We start from the raw sequence: 19,784 nt of genomic DNA on the forward strand, positions 1-19,784 counted from the left end.
TTATTTATTTGACAGACAGAGATCACAAGTAGGCAGAGAGACAGGCAGAGAGAGGGGAGGCGGGAGAAACAGGTTCCCCGCCGAGCAGAGAGCCCGATGCGGGCCTCCATCCCAGGACCCTGGGATCATGACCTGAGCTGAAGGCAGATGCTTTAACCCACTGAGCAACCCAGGCACCCCACATTTAGGTATACTTTAAGTAAAAGCTGATGACACTTCATAATCCAGGTGGGCCCCATCCAGTCAGTTGAAAGCATCAAAAGAAAAAAAGATCAAGGTGTCCTCCATACCCCCTATCCCCACCCCACCCCAAGAAGGAATTCTGCTTCTACACTGCTTTCAGTCCTGAGTTATAACATCAACTCCCTGGGTCTACAGTCTGCTGGCTTACACTGCAAGATTACAGACTTGCCAACCATGACAATCCCATAGAACAATTCCTTAAATCTCCACCCTACACACACACACACACACACACACACACACACTGTTAGTTCTTTTTCTCCACAGAACACTGGCCCATGCAAAGTTACGGGAACTTGGCCAAAGTCATAAAGCTAGTATGTGGCAAAAGTTGTAATTCAAACCAAAGTACTCTAAACACAGAGATTGGATTTTTTTTTTTTAATATATATTTTTAAAGATTTATTTATTTATTTGACATAGAGAAAGAGGGAGAGGAAGTGCACAAGCAGGGGGAGTAGCAGGCAGAGGGAGAAAGAGAAGCAGGTTCTCTACTGAGCAGGGAGTATGATGCGGGGCTTGAACCCAGGACCCTGGGATAACGACCTGAGCCGAAGGCAGACGCTTAACCCACTGAGCCACCGACGCATGCCTTAAAAACTTATTTTGGGGGTGCCTGGGTGGCTCAGGGGGTTGAGCCTCTGCTTTCAGCTCAGGTCGTGATCTCAGGGTCCTGGGATCGAGCCCCGCATCAGGCTTTCTGCTCAGTGGGGAGCCTGCTTCCCCCTCTCTCTGCCTGTCTCTCCGCCTATTTGTGATCGCTCTCTCTGTGAAATAAATAAATAAATAATCTTTAAAAAATTATTTTTAAGTACTCTCTACACCCAGCGAGGGGCTTGACTTCACAATCCTGAGATCAAGGGTTGGATGCTCTCCTGGCTGAGCCAGCCAAGTGCCACCCCTGCCACCTCAACAGTATTCTTAATTCAGTGAATTTGGTGATTGCTAAATGACGAAAAAAATGTAAAATTAATTACTTACCAAGTAGACATTGTTTGCTGACTGTAGGGAATAGTACAAATGGACAATGAAAGGACTTTTGCTTAGGGCTAAGGCATCCCTCTCAGCTTGTACCTGATGAGTCATATTTTTGTTGATCATATCGGCTTTTTTGACAACCTATGGGAGACAACATAACAATATATTCATTTTCTTTTTTTATTACAAGAGTGTTCTCAGGTTTCAGAGTTGCCTTTGTGAAAACAACCAGAAATAGAAAGAACATAGATGTCATTGTCATCGCCCTCAGGAAACGGTCAGAAAAAGAGCTAATATGGTAAACAGAACTAAAATTTCTTCAGAGAACTGCTTATTTTATTTCACTTATTTATTTTTTAAAGATTTTATTTATTTATTTGACAGAGAGAGATTACAAGTAGGCAGAGAGGCAGGCCAGAGAGAGAGGAGAAAGCAGGCTCCCTTCTGAGCAGAGCCCGATGCGGGACTCGATCCCAGGACCCTGAGATGACCTGAGCCAAGGCAGCAGCTTAACCCACTGAGCCACCCAGGCGCCCAAGAACTGCTTATTTTAGCATCAAGTGGCATCGCATCCCTTTTGAGAAGGAACAAGAAGTAAACACATGCTCCCCTAGTGCCCTACATTTTAGTAGAAAAATAGTTCCATCCTACTAGTTTTAAAACAAATTCAAAGGTAGTAATGTTCCTAACAAGCCCCCAGATAATCAGGAACCTAGGCACAGATAATTAGGAGCTAATAAATTTTCTTTAACTTCTGATTCTTTGATGGGTGGGAATTGAATCAGAAAGAGGAAGAATACTGGAAGTTTGTTTGCCTAGGAAAAAAACCTTAATAGTTAAAACTACTGAAAGTTAACAGTCTCAAATGCAGTCTTACAGAAAATAACAAGAAATGCTCTTTTCAAGTTGACAGGTAACTGGTACAGAAGCAAAACTGTAGTATAATCTATATTAAGATTGGAGCACTAAACTGAACAGAGAGTAACATTGAGATCAATTGTCAGAAAGATTACTAAAAGACATATTTCTTCCAGGGACTCATTAAGAGTAATAAAATCAATATTAATGTGTATAATTAATACACCATAAATTCCAGCCTTATATACTTTCCATAAGAAAACTGAGGGAAATTGACAAAGCCAGTCTGAAACATGATTTTACCTGTCATTCCACTAGATTGGAAGCTCTGTGAACGCATGTTTGTGTGCAACACTGGACCCTAGACCCTACACACAAAGGGGATACTCAACAAACATTCATCGAAAAAATGAATTGGTATTTTTATTTCGACAACTAATAATGACTGATTAGGAAACAGAGTAGAAAGAAAAGCAAAAAACTGGTGGAACATATGAAGCAAGGAAGAATTAATTTCAATGGAGTGGGTCTTAAAGGTCAGGTAAGGTTTGAAGAGGAGTGAAGCGATATTTGGGACTCCCAGGACTCCGGGATCAAGACCTGAGCGCTCAACTGACTGAGACATTTAGGCGCCCTATGATTGTTTTTCTAAGAAGTTTGGACTTTAGCTTGCAAGTCACAGCCTTAGGAGTGGATGAAAAAAGTAGCGATTCTACTTAGGGGTTTACTCCAATAGTCTAGGTATGTAAATGAAGGTCTGATGAATCTCAAAAACACTGGTAAAAACAAAACCAAAAAACCTAGATGCAAAAAACTATCTGTTGTAAGATTCCATTTACATGCAATGTAGAGAAAAGGCAAATCTGTAGAAATAGAAAGTAGATTGCTGGTATCCTGGGGCCAGGGGTGTTAAGGGGCAGGTACTGAAGACAGGCAGCAGATCTTTTTAGAGTGATGGATATATTCTAAAATCGGAGAGCGGTGATAGTTACCCAAACTGTAATTTACCAAAAGTACTTTTAAGGAGGAAAGAGGGAGGGAAAATAGGAGGGAGGAAGAAAAAAACAAAGAAAAAATGAAGTCCTGTATTTGGGTAGTCTTCAGAATGGAAAGGAAGGGATGGTAAGAAGGAATAGGAGATAGAATTGACAGGACTAGCTGAGACACTGGTTATACAAATGAAGTAGAAGAAAGTTAAAATGACTCAAGTTTCTAGCCTGAATGACAGCGATGAAGGTGATTTTATTAAACGGAGAGAGGAAATACAGAAGATTCAGTGTTGAAGCCCTTAGGCAGAGAGGACTGTTCAAAGTCAGGCAAGTACAATTCCAAGAGACCTGATAGATATTCACATAGCAAGGAAGGTGAAAATGCATCAGCTCTCAGCCTGCCCGTTTCTTTCCTTTCTCATGTTCACTCAGTGCGGAAATTGAGAGTAATCCCAAACTATGGAGTGGGTGAGGACCAAGGGAGGCCAGGAGAGGCTCAAATACACTGAAAGCTCTTGAGTGCTTTCCTAATGATATATGCTGCTGCAAGGATAAAGGAGTGAGATGTTCTAACATGTTTCAGTCTTTATTTTATTTTTTTTAAAAGATTTTATTTATTTATCGGGGGGCGGGGAGAGCGAGCACAGGCAGACAGAATGGCAGGCAGAGGCAGAGGGAGAAGCAGGCTCCCTGCTGAGCAAAGAGCCAGATGTGGGACTCGATCCCAGGACGATGGGATCATGACCTGAGCTGAAGGCAGCTGCTTAACCACCTGAGCCCACCCAGGCGTCCCACATGTTTCAGTCTTTAAATAATTGTTTCAAATTTAATGTTTCGAACTTAATCCCGGTAAAGATCAAGATGGTAAACATGATTCAGAAATCCTGGCTTCTCCTAAGCATTGGCGGAGTGAAAGGAAGGGCGGGGCAGAGGCGAGACACTCAGCCGGCCGGCGCTCAAGTCACCCCAAGTAAGTAGTCATGTCACAGCGCTCTCTAGGCTCCTGCAGCCCTGGGGCCTGCCCAACCCGGAGGCAGGAAAGAGGGCCGAAGGTCCGGACTCTTTCCCTTTCTTTTCTCCCCGACTTCTTACCTTCACTGCGTACAACTTGCCGCCTTTCTGCCCGAGATACACTTTCCCAAAGGCGCCACGGCTGATGGGCTTCACTATGGTGAATTCCTCAATGGAGGGAGGTCTTGGCACTGGGATCCTATTCACGCACTCTCCTGTAACCGCGTCTCCTTCACACTCCTCGCTTCCCGCAGTGGGCTCCATCGTAAGCCAGCCCGGATAGAAGCCTGCAGCATCAGCCAAGGCCCCTTTCCGAGCCACAACTCCCGCCAACTGAGTTCAAAGTAAGACCCCGCCCACGCACTCCGCCGTCAGTGACGCCACCGCGTTGCGGCGCTCGCCGCGCCGAGCCCTGCGCAGCCCCGCCCCCAGCGCAGCCCCGCCCCCGTCGTCTCTGGTTTGTAGGCGCGGGCGGGGACCTTGGGAAATTCTCCAACCAACCACAGACTCTTCGAGGGCGGGGACCGCGGCCCAATCACTTCTTTTGTAATAATGGGGGAAGCACAGTTTTTGGTCTACAAGAGAAAGGGGCTACTCGGACTGGAATCTCGATCGCAGACCTGAGGTTTCTCCTGACTCTCCAGTCGAGGTTGACGGGACCCTGCCCTCGTCTCACTTTTGCTTTGTTTGGTTTTTACTCCTTCGCGACCTCGCACCCTGGCGGGAAATGTCAGCCAGTTTGGTCTGGCTAGTGCAAATCCGAGAATGTGGAGAAACTGGATGAGCAGGAAGCCGGTGGCTGGCCCTGTCATCCGACATAGAAACACGATGTAACTTGCCGGACTGAAGCGGATTAGAACGAACAGGAAGAATTTTCGATTTATTGTGGGGAAGATAAAGAGCACCAAATCGTAGCAAAAGAGGGAGGTGATAGTTACCCAAACTATCGTACCGTCCGGCCCCGTCGGAAAAGGAGACTAGACTGGAAAGTTTGATAAATTCGGTGTACAAAGAAAGATTTAAGAGGGTCGATGCCGTCGCCCCTTAAGAAAGAAATACGGGGGCACCTGGGTGGCTCAGTGGGTTAAGCCGCTGCCTTCCGCTCGGGTCATGATCTCAGGGTCCTGGGATCAAGTCCCGCATCGGGCTCTCTGCTCAGCAGGGAGCCTGCTTCCCTCTCTCTCTGCCTGCCTCTCCATCTACTTGTGATTTCTCTCTGTCAAATAAATAAATAAAATCTTAAAAAAAAAAAAAAGAAAGAAATACGGCCAGAGAGCTTGGGGATCCCGCACTTGTATCATTCAACGTGGACATCAGCTAGTTTCGGGGCCAGGGGACCTCAGCTGCGGCAGTAGATACGTCAGTCTGGGAAAAGGGAAGCAGCAGACGTACGCCCCCGAGCATTGCCCACCTGCCCCGGAAGTACTGGTGCGTTGGAACCTTACCTTCCGGGGCAGATTGTCTGTCGTTGCAGCAGCTGTGAGAAGGGGAAGCCATTTTCTGTTTCTAGGAAGAGTAAGGGGTAAGGGGAGAGGGGAAAAGAAAAGGAAAGAAGGGCTCAGCACCTCCCTGCCGAGCCGTGGACGGAGGGGCACTTTCGGCAGGCTGGCGAGGTAGCTGAGAGCCCGGAGGAGATGTTTTCCCTGTCGAGTACGGTGCAGCCCCAGGTGAGTCTGGCATCGGTCCTTTTTTTCCTCCCTTCTTGCCCGCGGCTGTTTGCCGTTTGCGCTCTTTAGAAGCTGTTTCTCGTTTGGGATCCTAGGAGGGAAGCCATCTACCCAAAGCGAGTCCTAGGATTGAGAAGGGATCCGCGGCTACGCTGAGAGTAGAAGGCGGACGCTGTAGTAGAGATCGGTATGATGGAGACCTTGGTTGATCGAGTTGATAGCGTGGAATTTTTCCTAGAGAATCCATTAGGCATTGTTCAGCGCCGGACATTCTGGGGTGGGGGGTGCGGAGTGAGGATGGAAACGCCTTTGCCTTAGATGTAAAGGGAGCAAGTAATGTTTTCTATCTTATCACCTCTCCGGAGATTTACTGTAACAACCCCGATACCCAATTCTTTCTTTCCTTTTTAAATGGAATTTAACTCAAACACGTTGTGATAATTTGAGTACCACGAATGCTTGCTTGCTTGCTTTTTTTCTTCTTTGTTTGGGCCAGAAAAGACCAATAAACACATTTTTAAGTTATTGACTGCTTGCGTTACTATTTTTGTTTAGCCCCTGTCCCGTTTTTTTTTCATAAAGCAAAAGATAGGGCAGAAAAAAAGATTCCCAGGGTTCTTAATTATCTTCTTTCAGGAGTAATCACTTGTGACAATGTTTTGTCCTTGGTTCATTTAATCATCTTTTTTGGATGGTAACATTTTGATAGGGGTTTTTTTTTTGTTTTTTGTTTTGTTTGTTTGTTTTGTTTTTTGGGGGGAGTTCTCAGTTTTGCAAATAAACAGGTTTTGGACATATTTAGATTTTAAAATAATTTTAATACTTTCAAGTTTCAGGAACGTATAATTACGTTCCTTTGTGTAATCCCACTCTCTTGGTTTTTTGTTTGTTTGTTTTTTGGCTAGTACTGGCTGGATAATTGAAAATGAAGTGATTAGCTATTTATTGAGTATCAGTAATGTGCCTGTCAGGTGGAGAAGACAAATGTGGAATCCTGATGGACATATGAAGAAAAATGGAATGGGAGTTAGCCAGGTAAAGAGTGAATGGAAGTAAACAGTTATCCCAGGTATCTGCAGGTCCTGAGATAAGGAAGAGCTTAGCTGATTGGGGGAACAAAAATAAGGCCAGCGTGGCTAGAATGTAGTGATTAAATGGTGTGATGACAGAAATGAGGTGGGGGAGAAGCAGTGAGGCAAATCATAGAGGAAGTTATAATAAGGTAACTTACCTTTTTTTTTTTTTTTAAGATTTTATATATTTATTTGAGAAAGAGTGAGAGAGGGGGGGAGGGACAGGGGAAGAAAGAGAAGCAGTCACCCCCACCAAGCAGGGAGTTGAGTAGGGAGCCCTGCCATTGGAGGCAGGGCTTGATCCAATCCAGGGCTCCATCCCAAGACCCTGGGATCATGACCTGAGCTGAAGGCAGATGCTTAACTGTCTGCCTATCCAACTGAGCCACCCAAGCACCCCTAATAAGACGGGACTTTGGATTTCATTTTAAGTTTATTGGGAACCATTGGATGTTTTTAAGCAATGCTATGATCAGATTTACATTTTCAGTAGATCACTCTGGCTTCTGTGGAGAATTAGAAGGGCAAGAGAGGAGGTGTTTTCAGTTAAGGATGTTATTGCAGTAATCCTGGAGGGGGGTAATGTACCACTAAAGTGGGGACAGTGGTTATGGAAAGAAGGGGATGAGTTAGGTTTTGTTTTTTGTTTTTTTTGTTTTTTTTTTAGAATTTTTATTTATTTGACAGAGCACAAGCAGGTGGAGTAGCAAATAGGAGCGAGAGAAGCAGGCTCCCTGCTGAGCAAGGAGCCAGATGTGGGACTCCATCCCAGTACCCTGGGTTCATGACCTGAGCTAAAGGCAGTCGCTTAACCAACTTGCCCCACGAGTTAGGGATTTTTTGGTTTGTTTTGTTTTGTACAAGGAGTAGAATTTAATGAGAGATTGGATATGACGGATGATGGAAAGAGATGTTTCTGGTTTGATCAGCCAGATGCATGTAAATGTTATTTACCAATATGACAGTGTCCGTGTAACCAAATTCAAGGGGTTTGCCACTTGAGATGCATCAAGTTGAACACAACTCAAGGAACTGTTGAAAACAAAGGACTTGATTACTTCTTACAAGTAAGGGGACAGACGGCGCTCTGTGGGATTAGTATAGGGAAGCTTTTATTCAGTGTGTTAGGGGGTGGGGCAGGGAGCACTTCAAGTCAGTTGCTCAGGCCCAGCATGTCAGCATGCTATTGCACACATTGTATGTTCAAAAAAATTGTGAGAAGCTCAGCCTCTAGGGGATCTTCGCATTATCATGTGCTAAAGGTAACTTCAGGACAGCTCAGAGGGGCTTCAGGGAGACCCACCTAGCAAGGGGCTCACATAAGGGGCTGTCAAGGAGACACACCTGGCAAGGGGCTCCCAGGTGAAATATGTCTCCTTGGCTGGAATTTTTGGTTCTATAAAACAAAACATATTCCTTCCCTGCCTTTGTCCCTTTCCTTCCTCTCTTCTAATAGCTTTCTACCCTCTTACTTGAGTAACTTCCTATTGCATCCTAGCTTACATCTAGAGGAATCCTACCAGTTATTTGAAAAAGAAGTCTGACTTGGCCTGTTGGAAACAATATTAAACCCTTTAAAACTGAAGTTCAAGAAGTTTGTATCAAGAAGACTCAAATTTTAGGAGATTTATCATCAGCTGGATGGAGAGTTAGGGGTACATGATGTTGGTAGAGATGGTGAAGGTATTTTGTGTACTGTAGGCAAGCTTAACTGGGCTCACAGAACCCTTACACATTTTACGCTGTGAAAGATGGTAAGCATTTGTAATTCCTGACTGCTTAATCGGTGGAATATGCCTGAATTTAAACTGTGAAGTAAGGAAAGGTACAAAAAGTTAACTTTTTCATTGAGAAGAGATCAAACCATCTTTTAGTAATTTTTTTTTTTAAGATTTTATTTATTTACTTGACAGGGATCACAAGTAGGCAGAGAGGAAGGGAAGCAGGCTCCCTGCTGAGCAGAGAGCCTGATTCAGGGCTTGATCCCAGGACCCTGGGATCATGACCTGAGCTGAAGGCAGAGGCTTTAACCCACTGAGCCACCCAGGCGCCTCCATCTTTTAGTAATTTAAATCCATTTTTGAATGAGAAGCGCTATAACTAATTGAAATAAAGCTTTTCAAAGAAATAGGCAGAAAATACGTATCTTAAAATAATTTTGTTCCTGTAGTTTTAAAAGAGCTTATTGTTTCTTTCTCATCCTAAAAATAATACATGCTCACTGCCAAAAATGCTGAAAAGAGAATACAGATAAGAAAATAAAAATCCGGAGCACCTGGGTGGCTCAGTTGGTTGAGAGGACTTCGGCTCAGGTCATGATCCCAGGGTCCTGGGATCAAGCCCCACATTGGGCTCCTTGCTCAGCGGGGAGCCTGCTTCTCTCTCTGCCTGCTTGTGTGCTCTCTCTCTCTCTCTCTCTGTCAAATAAATAAATAAATATTTTTTAAAAAACTCCATAATTTCATGGTGCAGACATTGTATTTTAGAATATATTCCTTCATACTTCTTACCTCGATACAAATATGTGTACGCATGCTTTTTAAAAAAAAGATGTAGTTTTACATTTAACAATTTTTTAAAAGATTTTATTTATTTATTTGACAGAGAGAGATCACAAATAGGCAGAGGGCAGGTAGAGAAAGAGGGGGAAGCAGGCTCCCTGCTGAGCAGAGAGCCTGATGTGGGGCTGGATCCTAGGACCCTGAGATTGCGACCTGAACTGAAGGCAGAGGCCTAACTCACTGAGCCACCCAAGCGCCCTTACATTTAATAATTTTTTTAAATTTTACAACATATTGTCAATTTATTTCTGTTTCAGTAAAAGTCTAATTGGAATCTGGAGTCAGAGTATCTTGGTTAGAATCTTTGTTCATACACTTGACTTGTTGAGTGTGACTTTGAACGTGTCCCTAAACCTGTCTAAATTCTTGCTGTCTTTATCAATTAAATGAGAAGTAAAAATATTGTTTATGCCTGTTTTAAGGATTAAATGAGATGTTATAAATGAAGCGCATAGTACAAAACCTGGCAGACAAGCATGCCCTGAAGATACTGTGGGTTTGGTTCAAGACTACCACATTAAATAAAGCAAGTATTAACAATAACAAAAGTCAAATGAATTTTTGGATTTCCCAGTGCATCTAAAAGTTATGTTTGCACTATACTATGATCTATTAAAAACAATGAAACAATGTTATACTTTAATTAAAAAATACCTCATTGTTAAAAAATGCTAACCATCACCTATGCTTTTTATTATTTTTTAAAGATTTATTTATTTGACAGAGACACAGAGAGAGAGAGGGAACACAAGCAGCGGGAGTGGAAGAGGGAGAAGCAGGCTTCCCGTCAAACAGGGAGCCCAATGCGGGGTTCCATCCTAGGACCCAGCAGATGCTTAATAACTGAGCCACCCAGGCACCCCTGTCCCTGTGTTTTTTTTATTTTTTTATTTTTTGTTTGTTTGTTTTTAAAGATTTTGTTTATTTGTCAGAGAGAAGGGGAGAGAGAGCACAGGCCGGGGTGGAGGCAGGCTTCATGCCGAGCAGAGAGCCAGATGTGGGATCATGACCTGAGCCAAAGGCAGACACTTAACTGAATGAGCCACCCAGGTGTCCTGTGCCCTTTTTTTTTTCCCCCCTAAAGATGTATTTTAGAGATAGAGTGTACACACATACACACACACACACACACACACACACACACACACGGGAGCAGAGGGAGACGGAAAGGGAATCTCAAGCAGACTCCCTGCTGGGTGCGGAACCCCAACCTGGGCTCCCATCTCTCGATCCTGAGATCCTGACCCGAGCAGAAATCAAGAGTTGGACACTTAACCTACTGAGCCATCCAGGCTCGCCTATCATCTGTGCGTTCATAATCTTTTTGCGGATGGAGGGTCTTGCCTCACAATTGTTGGCTGATGACTGATCATGGTAGTGACTGCCGAAGGTGAGAGGTGGCTGTGGCAATTTCTTAAAATAAGACAACACTGAAGTTTGCAATATCGATGGACTCTTCCTTTCATGAATGATCTCTCTGTCGGATGTGGTGCTATTTGATAGCATTTGACCCACAGTAGAACTTCTTTCATTATTGAACTGAATCATCTCAAACCCTGCGCTTCCTTATCAACTCAGTTTATGTAATACTCCAAATTTTTTGTCATTTCAATAGCCTTCACAGCATCTTCACCAAGAGTACATATCATCTCCAGAAACCACTTTTTTGGGGCACATAGGTGGCTCAGTTGGTTAAGCATCTGCCTTCGGTTCAGGTCATGATCCCAGGGTCCTGGGATCGAGCCCCAAATTGGGCTTCCTGCTCAGCGGGGAGCCTGCTTCTCCCTGTCCTTCTGCTTCTGCTCCCAGCTTGTGGCTTGTGTGCCCTCTCTCAATCGCATGCTCGCTCACACACACTCTCAAATAAATAAAATCTTAAAAAGAACCCACTCTCTTGGCTCATCTATAAGAAGCAACTCATCCGTGTTAGTGGGATCATGGAATTGCAGTGCTTTCCTCACATCTTCGGGGTCTGCTTCTAGTTCTCGCTATTTCCACCACATTTACAGTTACTTTCTCCAGTGAAGTCTTGACCCCCCTCAAAGTCAGCCCGTGAGGTTTGGAATCTGTTTCTTCCAAACCCCTGTTAATGTTGATATTTTTACCTCTTCCTGTGAAAATGTTCTTAATGCCATCTGAAATGGTGAATCCTTTTCCGGAAGGTGTTCAGTTTACTTTGCCCAGATCCATCAGAAGAATCACACTCTATAGCAGCTGTAGTCTTTATAAAATGTATTTTTTTTAAAAAAGATTTTATTTATTTATTTGACAGACAGAGATCACAAGTAGGCAGAGAGGCAGGCAGAGAGAGAGGGGGAAGCAAGCTCCCCGTCGAGCAGAGAGCCCGATGTGGGGCTCGATCCCAGAACCCCAGGATCATGACCCGAGCTGAAGGCAGAGGCTTAACCCACTGAGCCACCCAGGCACCCCAAAATGTATTTCTTTAATAAGACTTGAGAGTATAAATTGCTTCTGACCCATGGGCTGTAGAATGAATGTTGTGTTAGCAGCCGGGAAAGCAACATTAATCTGGTTGTACACATCCAGTAGAGCTCTTGGGTAATCAAGGACATTGGCAATTGGCAATGTCCTTGATTACTCAGTACTGTACAGTGAGCAGTAATATTTTGAAAGAATCATTTTTTTATGAGCAGCAGGTCTGGTAACAGGGGGCCTAGAGTATTGACTAAATCATATTCTAAATAAATGTGCTATCAACCAGGCTTTGTTCTTCCATTTATAGAGCAGAGGCAGTGTAGATTTAATACTATTCCTTTTTTTTTTTTTTTTAAAGAGAGAAAGTGACTTTCTCTCTTAAAAAGAGAGAGAGTACACACACAAGCAGGCAGAGAGGCAGGCAGAGGCAGTGAGAGAAGCTGCCAAGCAAGGAGCTTCATGTCGGACTCGATACCAGGACCCTGGGATCAAGACCTGAGCCAAAGGCAGTGGCTTAACCAACTGAGCCACCTATGCATCCCAATTTAATACTATTCTTAAGGGCCTAGGATTTTCGGAATGGTAAATAAGCACTGGTTTCAGCTTAAAATCAGCTATCATAGTCCCTAACGAGAGAGCCAGCCTGTCTTTTGAAGCTTTGAAGCCAGGCATTGACTTTTCCTCTCTAGTTATGAAAGTTCTAGATGACATCTTAGACTAGAAGGCTGTTTCTTGTACACTGAAAATCTGTTTTGCATAGTTATTCATTAGTTATCTGTGCCATCTAGATCTTCTGAATAATTTGCTGTAGCTTCTGTATTTGCTGTTTTACCTTGAGCTTTTACGTTATGGAGATGGCTTCTTTTTTTTTTTTTTTAAAGATTTTATTTATTTACTTGAGAGAGAGCATGAACAAGGAGAAGGTCAGAGAGAAAAGCAGACTCCCCATGGAGCTGGGAGCCTGATGCGGGACTCGATCCCGGAACTCCAGGATCATGACCTGAGCCGAAGGCAGTCGTCCAACCAACTGAGCCACCCAGGCGTCCCTATGGAGACGGCTTCTTAAACCTCATGAACCAACCTCTGCTAGCTTCAGAATGTTCTTCTGCAGCTTCTTCACCTTTCTTAGCCTTCATAGATTTAATACAGTTAGGCAGTTGCTCTCAGTTAAGCTTTGGCTTAGGGGAATGTTGAGGTTGGTTTGATCTTCTAGCCAGACTACGAAAACTTTCAGCAAGAAGGCCTCGTTTTGCTTTTTTATCATTTGTGTGTTCACTATAATGGTACTTTTAATTTACTTCAAGAACTTTTCTTTTGCATGTACAACTTGGCAAAGTACAAGAGGTTTAGCTTTCAGGCTACCTTGGCTTTCGACATGCTTTCCTTACCAGGCTTAATCATAAATAAATCTTGATTGGAAGGGAGAGATGTGTGACTCTTCCTTTCCTTGAACACTTAGATGCCATTGCAGGGTTATTAATTGCCCTGATTTTGATGATGTGTCTCCGCAAATGGGGAAGCCCAAGGAGAGGGAGAGAGATGGGAAGGACCCATGGGTGGAGCAGTCAGAAGGCCCACGACAGTTACTGATTAAACTCAGTGTCTTATATAGGTGTGATTCATGGCATCCCAAAACAATTACAGTATTAACATCAAAAATCACTAATCATAGGTAACCATTACAAATACAATAATAAAAAAAGTTTGAAATACTGTGAGAATTACCAAAATGCGACAGAGACGTGAAGTGAGCAAATGCTATTGGAAAAATGGTGCCAAAGACTTGTTGGATGCAGTGTTACCGCAAATCTCCAATTTATAAAAAATGTAGTATTTGTGAAGTACAATAAAATGAGATATGCCTGGATGGTAAGAACCCATTTAATTTATTCATTTACTCAAGAAATATTTGTTTGGCAGGGTGCCTGGGTGGCTCAGTGGGTTAAGCCTCTGCCTTCAGCTCAGGTCATGATCTCAGGGTCCTGGGATCGAGCCTCTGCTCAGCAGGGAGCCTGTTTCCCCTCTCTCTCTGCCTGCCTCTCTGCCTACTTGGGATCTCTCTCTCTGTGTCAAATAAGTAAATCTTAAAAATAGATATATATATTTGGCATCTACCGTGCGTTATTGTTGCACTGGGATACAGTATGAATAAAACAAAAATAAAATCTAAAGTATGTAGTCATGTAAAAACATTGTATAAAAACATTTTGTTACTGAAAACTGGGTTTGTCTCTTGGTGACTATCAAGCCAAAAGATACAGCCAAGTCAAAGAATAGGAAAAGGTCTTGGCAGCAAATAAAGGAGAACACTAAGCTTTCCCAGAGAAATGTTTCCCTGAATAACAAAATTGAAAAAGTTTTATGCTAAGGGTTTGTACATATTCATGACGAGGCTTGTGGGATGGGGAATACATCATGGAATTGAGGCAAAAGTTGTCTTAAAGTGCCTGAGCCCAGGTCAGTGTGGGGGGGGCGGGGGGTACAGCAAGGGATAGAATCATCAGTTTTCTGCCTCTAGTTGGTGAGGGCTAAAGGGATTTAGATCCTGAAAAGATAACTGGAGATCTTACCACAGATTTATTGCCCCTGACATGATTAGGCTTCTGGCCTGATAGTGGCTGTTTTACATCCCCCCCACCTAGTCCATTTTATGGGGCATTAGACAACATTCCCCAGTTTTTCTCAGTTGTGACATGTAGATGGTGTTACGTTGTTTTTGCGGTCACTCATGCTGAGCAAGGTTATTCAATCTTCAAAACACTCGAAACTCAAAGGTTCTGCATTTCACATCAGTTCGTAAGTCCAAGTGTATCTTCCCATTTATTGGAGTTGGCATAGATTCCCTTCTAGGGAGAAAGGTAGAGACGAAGCCATTATCTTTAAAAAACAGGTTTGTTCGCAGTTTCGTTTATGCCATAAAAATCAGATGAGAGCATGCTGTTAAGCTGTTTTATATTCTCTCACAAGATGGCTGGGGGCCTTATGTCAAGAAAGCTATGTCTGTCTTTTTCCAGGGACACCTAACTTTGTTAACAGTTTTACATTAAATAAGTACAGAAATAAAGTAGAGAAAAAAAATCCCTTGCCACATCAAACTTAGATTTTAGTGGAAGACTGTGGTATATAATAAAAGGTAAATATTTGGTCTTTGTTCCCATTTCTTGTCATGAAGCTCCTAAAGCCCTTGGAATATCCCGTGTGGTAGGAGTGTGGTATTTCTGAGGCACCCCTTTGGATCACACCTGGATTTAGTGCTTATGAGGTGATTTAGGATAGGGTCTTTGGACAGCCTGAAAGACCTAGTGATTAGAAGGTGGGAACTCTCAGCCCTAACTCCCCAGGCTTTTTGGAGGGGAGGGCTGGCCTAGGGATTGATCTCTTTAGAAACCCTTAAGCAATGAGATTCAGTGCAAAGACTCACCATTCAGAAGGGTGATACACTCCACATCTTGGACCCTTCCGGCTGTACCTATTCATCTGGCCCCCTTCCTTCCTTCCTTCCTTCCTTCCTCTCTTCCCTCCTTCCTTTCTTTAAAGATTTATTTATTTATTTATTTGACAGAGAGAAATCACAAGTAGATGGAGAGGCAGGCAGCGAGAGAGAGAGGGAAGCAGGCTCCCTGCTGAGCAGAGAGCCCGATGCGGGACTGGATCCCAGGACCCTGAGATCATGACCTGAGCCGAAGGCAGCGGCTCAACCCACTGAGCCACCCAGGCGCCCCCCCTCCTTCCTTTCTTCCAAAAGATTTTTAATTACTTAATTGAGAGAGCGTGAAAGCAAAAGTGATCACAGAGGAAGAGGGAGAAGTAGACTCTGTTAAGTGGAGAGCCTTATGCAGGACTCCATCCCAGGACCCTGAGATCATGACCCAAGCTGAAGGTGGATGCTTAACCGACTGAGACACCCAAGCACTTCCCTTCTTTCCTCCTTCCCTCTTCCCTTCCTTTTCCTTTCCCTCTTTCCTTTCTTTTCCTTCCTTACTCCCTCCCATTTTCTCCCTACCTCCTCCCCTCCTCTTCCCTTCCCTTCCCTTCCTTTTCTCCCTCCCTCCCTCCCTTCCTACTTACCTACCTACCTTCCTTCCTTCCTTTCTTCCTTAATAGACCGGTAAATGTAAATTATATTCCTTAGTTCTGTAAGCTGTTCTAGCAAATTATCAGACCTGGGGAGGAGATTGAGGAAACCCCAGATTTATAGCTGGTAGATCAGAAGTATGAATGGCTTAGAACTTGTGACTGGTATCTGAAATGAAAACAGACTTGGGGGGTGGGGCTGAGCCTTTAACTTGTGGGTTCTACACTAACACTGGGCAGTTAGTTTGAGAATTGGATTGTTGGACAACCAGCTGGTGTCAGAATTGGTTGAGAGAGAAACATGAGAAACAATGTATAGCTAAATAAGTAGATTATGTATAAAGTATGTTAGAGACCAGAACTGTCAAGAAGAGAGCATGGAGGGCGCCTGGGTGGCTCAGTGGGTTAAGCCGCTTCCTTCGGCTCAGGTCATGATCTCAGGGTCCTGGGATGGAGTCCTGCATCGGGCTCTCTGCTCAGCAGGGAGCCTGCTTCCTCCTCTCTCTCTCTGCCTGCCTCTCTGCCTACTTGTGATCTCTCTCTGTCAAATAAATAAATAAAATCTTTAAAAAAAAAAAAAAGAAGAGAGCATGGAGTAGTGAAAAGGGTAAGGAATATTTTTTTAGGGGAGGGTTGTTAAAATTTTGAATAGGTTAGCTAGGGAAAAGAGAAGATGACATTTGAGTTAAGAACTAAAGTCAGAGAGCAAACTAGACAAAAGGGAATAAAACAAAGTCCTTGAGGTGAGAGCTTGCTAGGTGTTGTTCCAAGAACAGGAAGGAGGCCAGTATGACTAAAATAGAGAGAATGAAGTAGAACATGGTGGTGGGTAGATTTGGAAAGGTGATAACCGTGGAGGGCTTTCTGTGTCATAATGCTTAGGACTTTTGCTTTTATTGTGAGTGAGAAGAGAAGCTGTTGGAGGGTTTTAAGCCAAGGAGTGATGAGATCTGACTTTGTTTTTAATAGAGCAGGTTCAGAGAGAGTAATTAGGAGGGCTGTTGCAAAAGTCTTTGTATAGATGATGGTGACTTAGAATAGGGTGAGAACAAGATGGTGCAGTGTGGAAGTTGAGAAAAATAAAATTCTAGATATATGCTTACTTTTTTTTTTAAAGTCTGAAATATTTCATTTTGTGGTGGTATCGTTTATTTAGCCCACTGTCTTAATGGTGGGCATTTCTACCTTCTGCTGCTTTTTAAATGTTTTAATGAAAATTGTCATCTATGCATATACAAGCACTTTTCAGATTTTTTCCCTTAGAATAAACTACTAGGAAATAGATTAATGGGGAATAAAATACATATTTTTAATACTTTGGATTCATATAGCCAGACTACTGTCCTGGAAGAATTTACCTGGTTTTTTCTTACTAGCAATAAATCTGAGTATTTATATTTTTTAATATATAGTTCTGGTGCGCAGTGCATTTTTTTTTTAAAGATTTTATTTATTTATTTGACAGACAGATCGCAAGTAGGCAGAGAGACAGGCAGAGAGAGATGGAGAAGCAGGCTCACTGCTGAGCAGAGAGCCCGATGCGGGACTCAATCCCAGGACCCTGGGATCATGACCTGAGCTGAAGGCAGAGGCTTTAACCCACTGAACCACCCAGGCGCCCTGTACAGTGCATTTTAACTTTTTACAAATCCCAGATCCTGATGATAAAAAGATTTTTTCTGTTTTAATTTTAAAAAGCACACTACTTAATTTCAACTTTGATCTTCTTTTAGGTTACAGTTCCTCTGAGTCACCTCATCAATGCTTTCCATTCACCAAAAAGCACATCTGTTTCTGTCAGTGCGTCGGCTTTGCAAAACCCCCATCGAGATGTAGTTCCTGAGCATGAGGCTGCTGGCAGTGAGGTAATAGTTTTTACCCTGATTATGTGAGAAACAGTGTTTTTGATTTAGTATGTTGTAAAAATGTCTGAAATGTCTCTCTGTGGATAGACAAGGTCTATCCTTGTAACAAGGTCATTTCTATCTTTAGCTTATGTCCTTTATGATTAAAGATGTCTAATTCTGGCTTTATTGTACCCTTTTTTAAGATTTTATTTATTTATTTGACAGAGATCACAAGTAGGCAGAGAGGCAGGCAGAGAGAGAGGGGGAAGCAGGCTCCCCACTGAGCAGAGAGCCCAATGCAGGGCTCAATCCCAGGACCCTGGGATCATGACCTGAGCTGAAGGCAGAGGCTTAACCCGCTGAGCCACCCAGGCACCCCTACTTTGTCTTATTCTTTAACATTTGTTAAAAATTTCATGGGGCAGTGGTGCATGGCTGGCTCAGCTGGTAGTGCAGGTGACTCTTAATCCTCAGAGTTGTGAGTTTGAGCCCTATGTTGGGCATGGAGCCGACCTTGGGAAAAAAAATTCACTTGGAAGTGTATTTAGTATTCGTTTCCTAGATTACTAGTTGTGTGGTACCATTTAGATATTTTGTATTGCTCCAGCAGTAGAAGTGAACCCACAATTAACTGACCAGAATTACCTCCCAAGTCTCAAGGAAGATAGAATAGTTAAGAAGATCCCATCTACTGCCTTATGGGAGTGTTCAGCGTAATTGAAGTTAGAAAGTACTTGAAGGTGAAATACATACACTGTGAAACTACTTTCAGTGTTTCGAGGATTATAAAATTGGTGTTTCCTAGAATACAGGGAATTTGCAGCCTAGAATCTTTGTGTTTACAAGGTTTATTAGTAAGATAGCTGCATGTAGCTCAGAATACATTTTTAATAGAAAACATTATAATTTCTAGTTAAAGTTCCTAAAAACCTCTTTAATCCATAAGTGACTTATGTTCCTGTTCCTGATATCAGGGGCAATGGCAAAGAACAGTAGAGGAGGAGTTGAAAAAGTGTTCACTTCTTGGGAGGGTTGGAGTCAGTCTTGGGATAAAATTTTAATTAGAAGAAATGTTTGTCATCAGAGTCTTTAGGCTTTGCTTTTATAACATTTACCCAGTTCCTATTGTTTCTTTCTATAGGCAGTCCATTGTCTTTATTTATTTATTTATTTGACAAAGAGAGAGAGATCACAAGTAGGCAGAGAGGCAGGCAGAGAGGGGCGGGGAAGGAGACTCCCTGCTGAGCAGGGAGCCTGACACGGGGCTCCATCCCAGGACCCCGAGATCATGACCCGAGCCGAAGGCAAAGGCCCAACCCACTGAGCCACCCAGGCGCTCTTTACCACTTTTTGTTTTAAATATCTCTATAATAGCAGTTATTATGTTGTATGATAATTGTTGTGCTTTTATGTACCTTATTCTTACATTTCAAGGACCTGACAGCTAGTAAGTAAGGGAAGTAATTTTTAGTTAAGAATCTGCATTTCCCTTTTGAAGTCTTTGCATTATAAATAGATGTTTTAGCTTCCCATTTTAAAAGATAGCTTTTGAGGAGCACCTGGGTGGCCCCGTTGGTTAAGTGTCCAACTCTTGATCTCAGCTTAAGTTCTGATATTAGGGTCATGAGTTCAAGCCCTGCACAGGGCTCCATGTCAGACTCCATGCTGGGCGTGGAGCCTATTAAAAAAAAAATAATAAAGGATAACTTTTGAAAAGTAGCTTTTGACTATTATAGTGCTGTTTTCATTGTAATGATACACTTTATATTATGTAGTTTTTAATAAAGAGCACTTCTAAATATTTTATTTCATCATGCCTTTAACTATGCTTGCCTTGGTGTTTGGATGTCAGATGAGCAACACGTCATCCTTTCCATTGATCCATACCACCTTGTTGTGAAGTTGGCAGGGCATGTTTCATAGGCATTTTACTAATGAGGCAATTGATTCTGAGAATATGAATGACTTGTCCTAAAGCTAGTAGCTGAGAAAAACCCCTGGACATCAGTCCAGAACTATATAATCCATGGATCTAACTTCATTCATT

The 19,784-nt window shown here is 42.9% G+C and overlaps 3 protein-coding genes across 7 annotated transcripts in view; 2 read left to right on the forward strand and 1 right to left on the reverse strand.

The window, feature by feature from the left end:
• ACBD5 (acyl-CoA binding domain containing 5) overlaps nucleotides 1–4,427 on the forward strand; it is a gene marked incomplete at its 3' end in the record, with an annotated part of 91,912 nt that extends 87,485 nt beyond the window's left edge. The window contains exon 14 of the mRNA XM_082740917.1: nucleotides 4,334–4,427. Within this exon, the coding sequence (XP_082597043.1) occupies nucleotides 4,334–4,427 (94 nt within the window). The remainder of the gene's footprint in view (nucleotides 1–4,333) is intronic.
• Nucleotides 1–4,443, reverse strand: part of MASTL (microtubule associated serine/threonine kinase like) — a gene marked incomplete at its 5' end in the record, with an annotated part of 35,474 nt that extends 31,031 nt beyond the window's left edge. For 2 of the 4 annotated variants that reach the window (XM_082740874.1, XM_082740873.1), the window contains 2 exons: nucleotides 1,225–1,362; nucleotides 4,161–4,343. In XM_082740874.1, the coding sequence (XP_082597000.1) occupies nucleotides 1,225–1,362; nucleotides 4,161–4,343 (321 nt within the window). Of the gene's footprint in view, nucleotides 1–1,224; nucleotides 1,363–4,160 lie in introns of all 4 variants that reach the window. The other 2 variants (XM_082740875.1, XM_082740876.1) reach the window with 2 other exon arrangements.
• A 1,096-nt stretch (nucleotides 4,444–5,539) lies between these two features.
• YME1L1 (YME1 like 1 ATPase) overlaps nucleotides 5,540–19,784 on the forward strand; it is a 48,768-nt gene continuing 34,523 nt past the window's right edge. The window contains exons 1-2 of one of the 2 annotated variants that reach the window (XM_082740877.1): nucleotides 5,540–5,746; nucleotides 17,624–17,755. In XM_082740877.1, the coding sequence (XP_082597003.1) occupies nucleotides 5,714–5,746; nucleotides 17,624–17,755 (165 nt within the window). In that variant the 5' untranslated portion in view covers nucleotides 5,540–5,713. The remainder of the gene's footprint in view (nucleotides 5,747–17,623; nucleotides 17,756–19,784) is intronic. The other variant, XM_082740878.1, reaches the window with a different exon arrangement.

This window comes from Mustela nivalis (genome assembly GCF_964662115.1).
Source record: "Mustela nivalis genome assembly, chromosome: 7".
In the NCBI taxonomy this organism is placed as follows: domain Eukaryota; kingdom Metazoa; phylum Chordata; class Mammalia; order Carnivora; family Mustelidae; genus Mustela; species Mustela nivalis.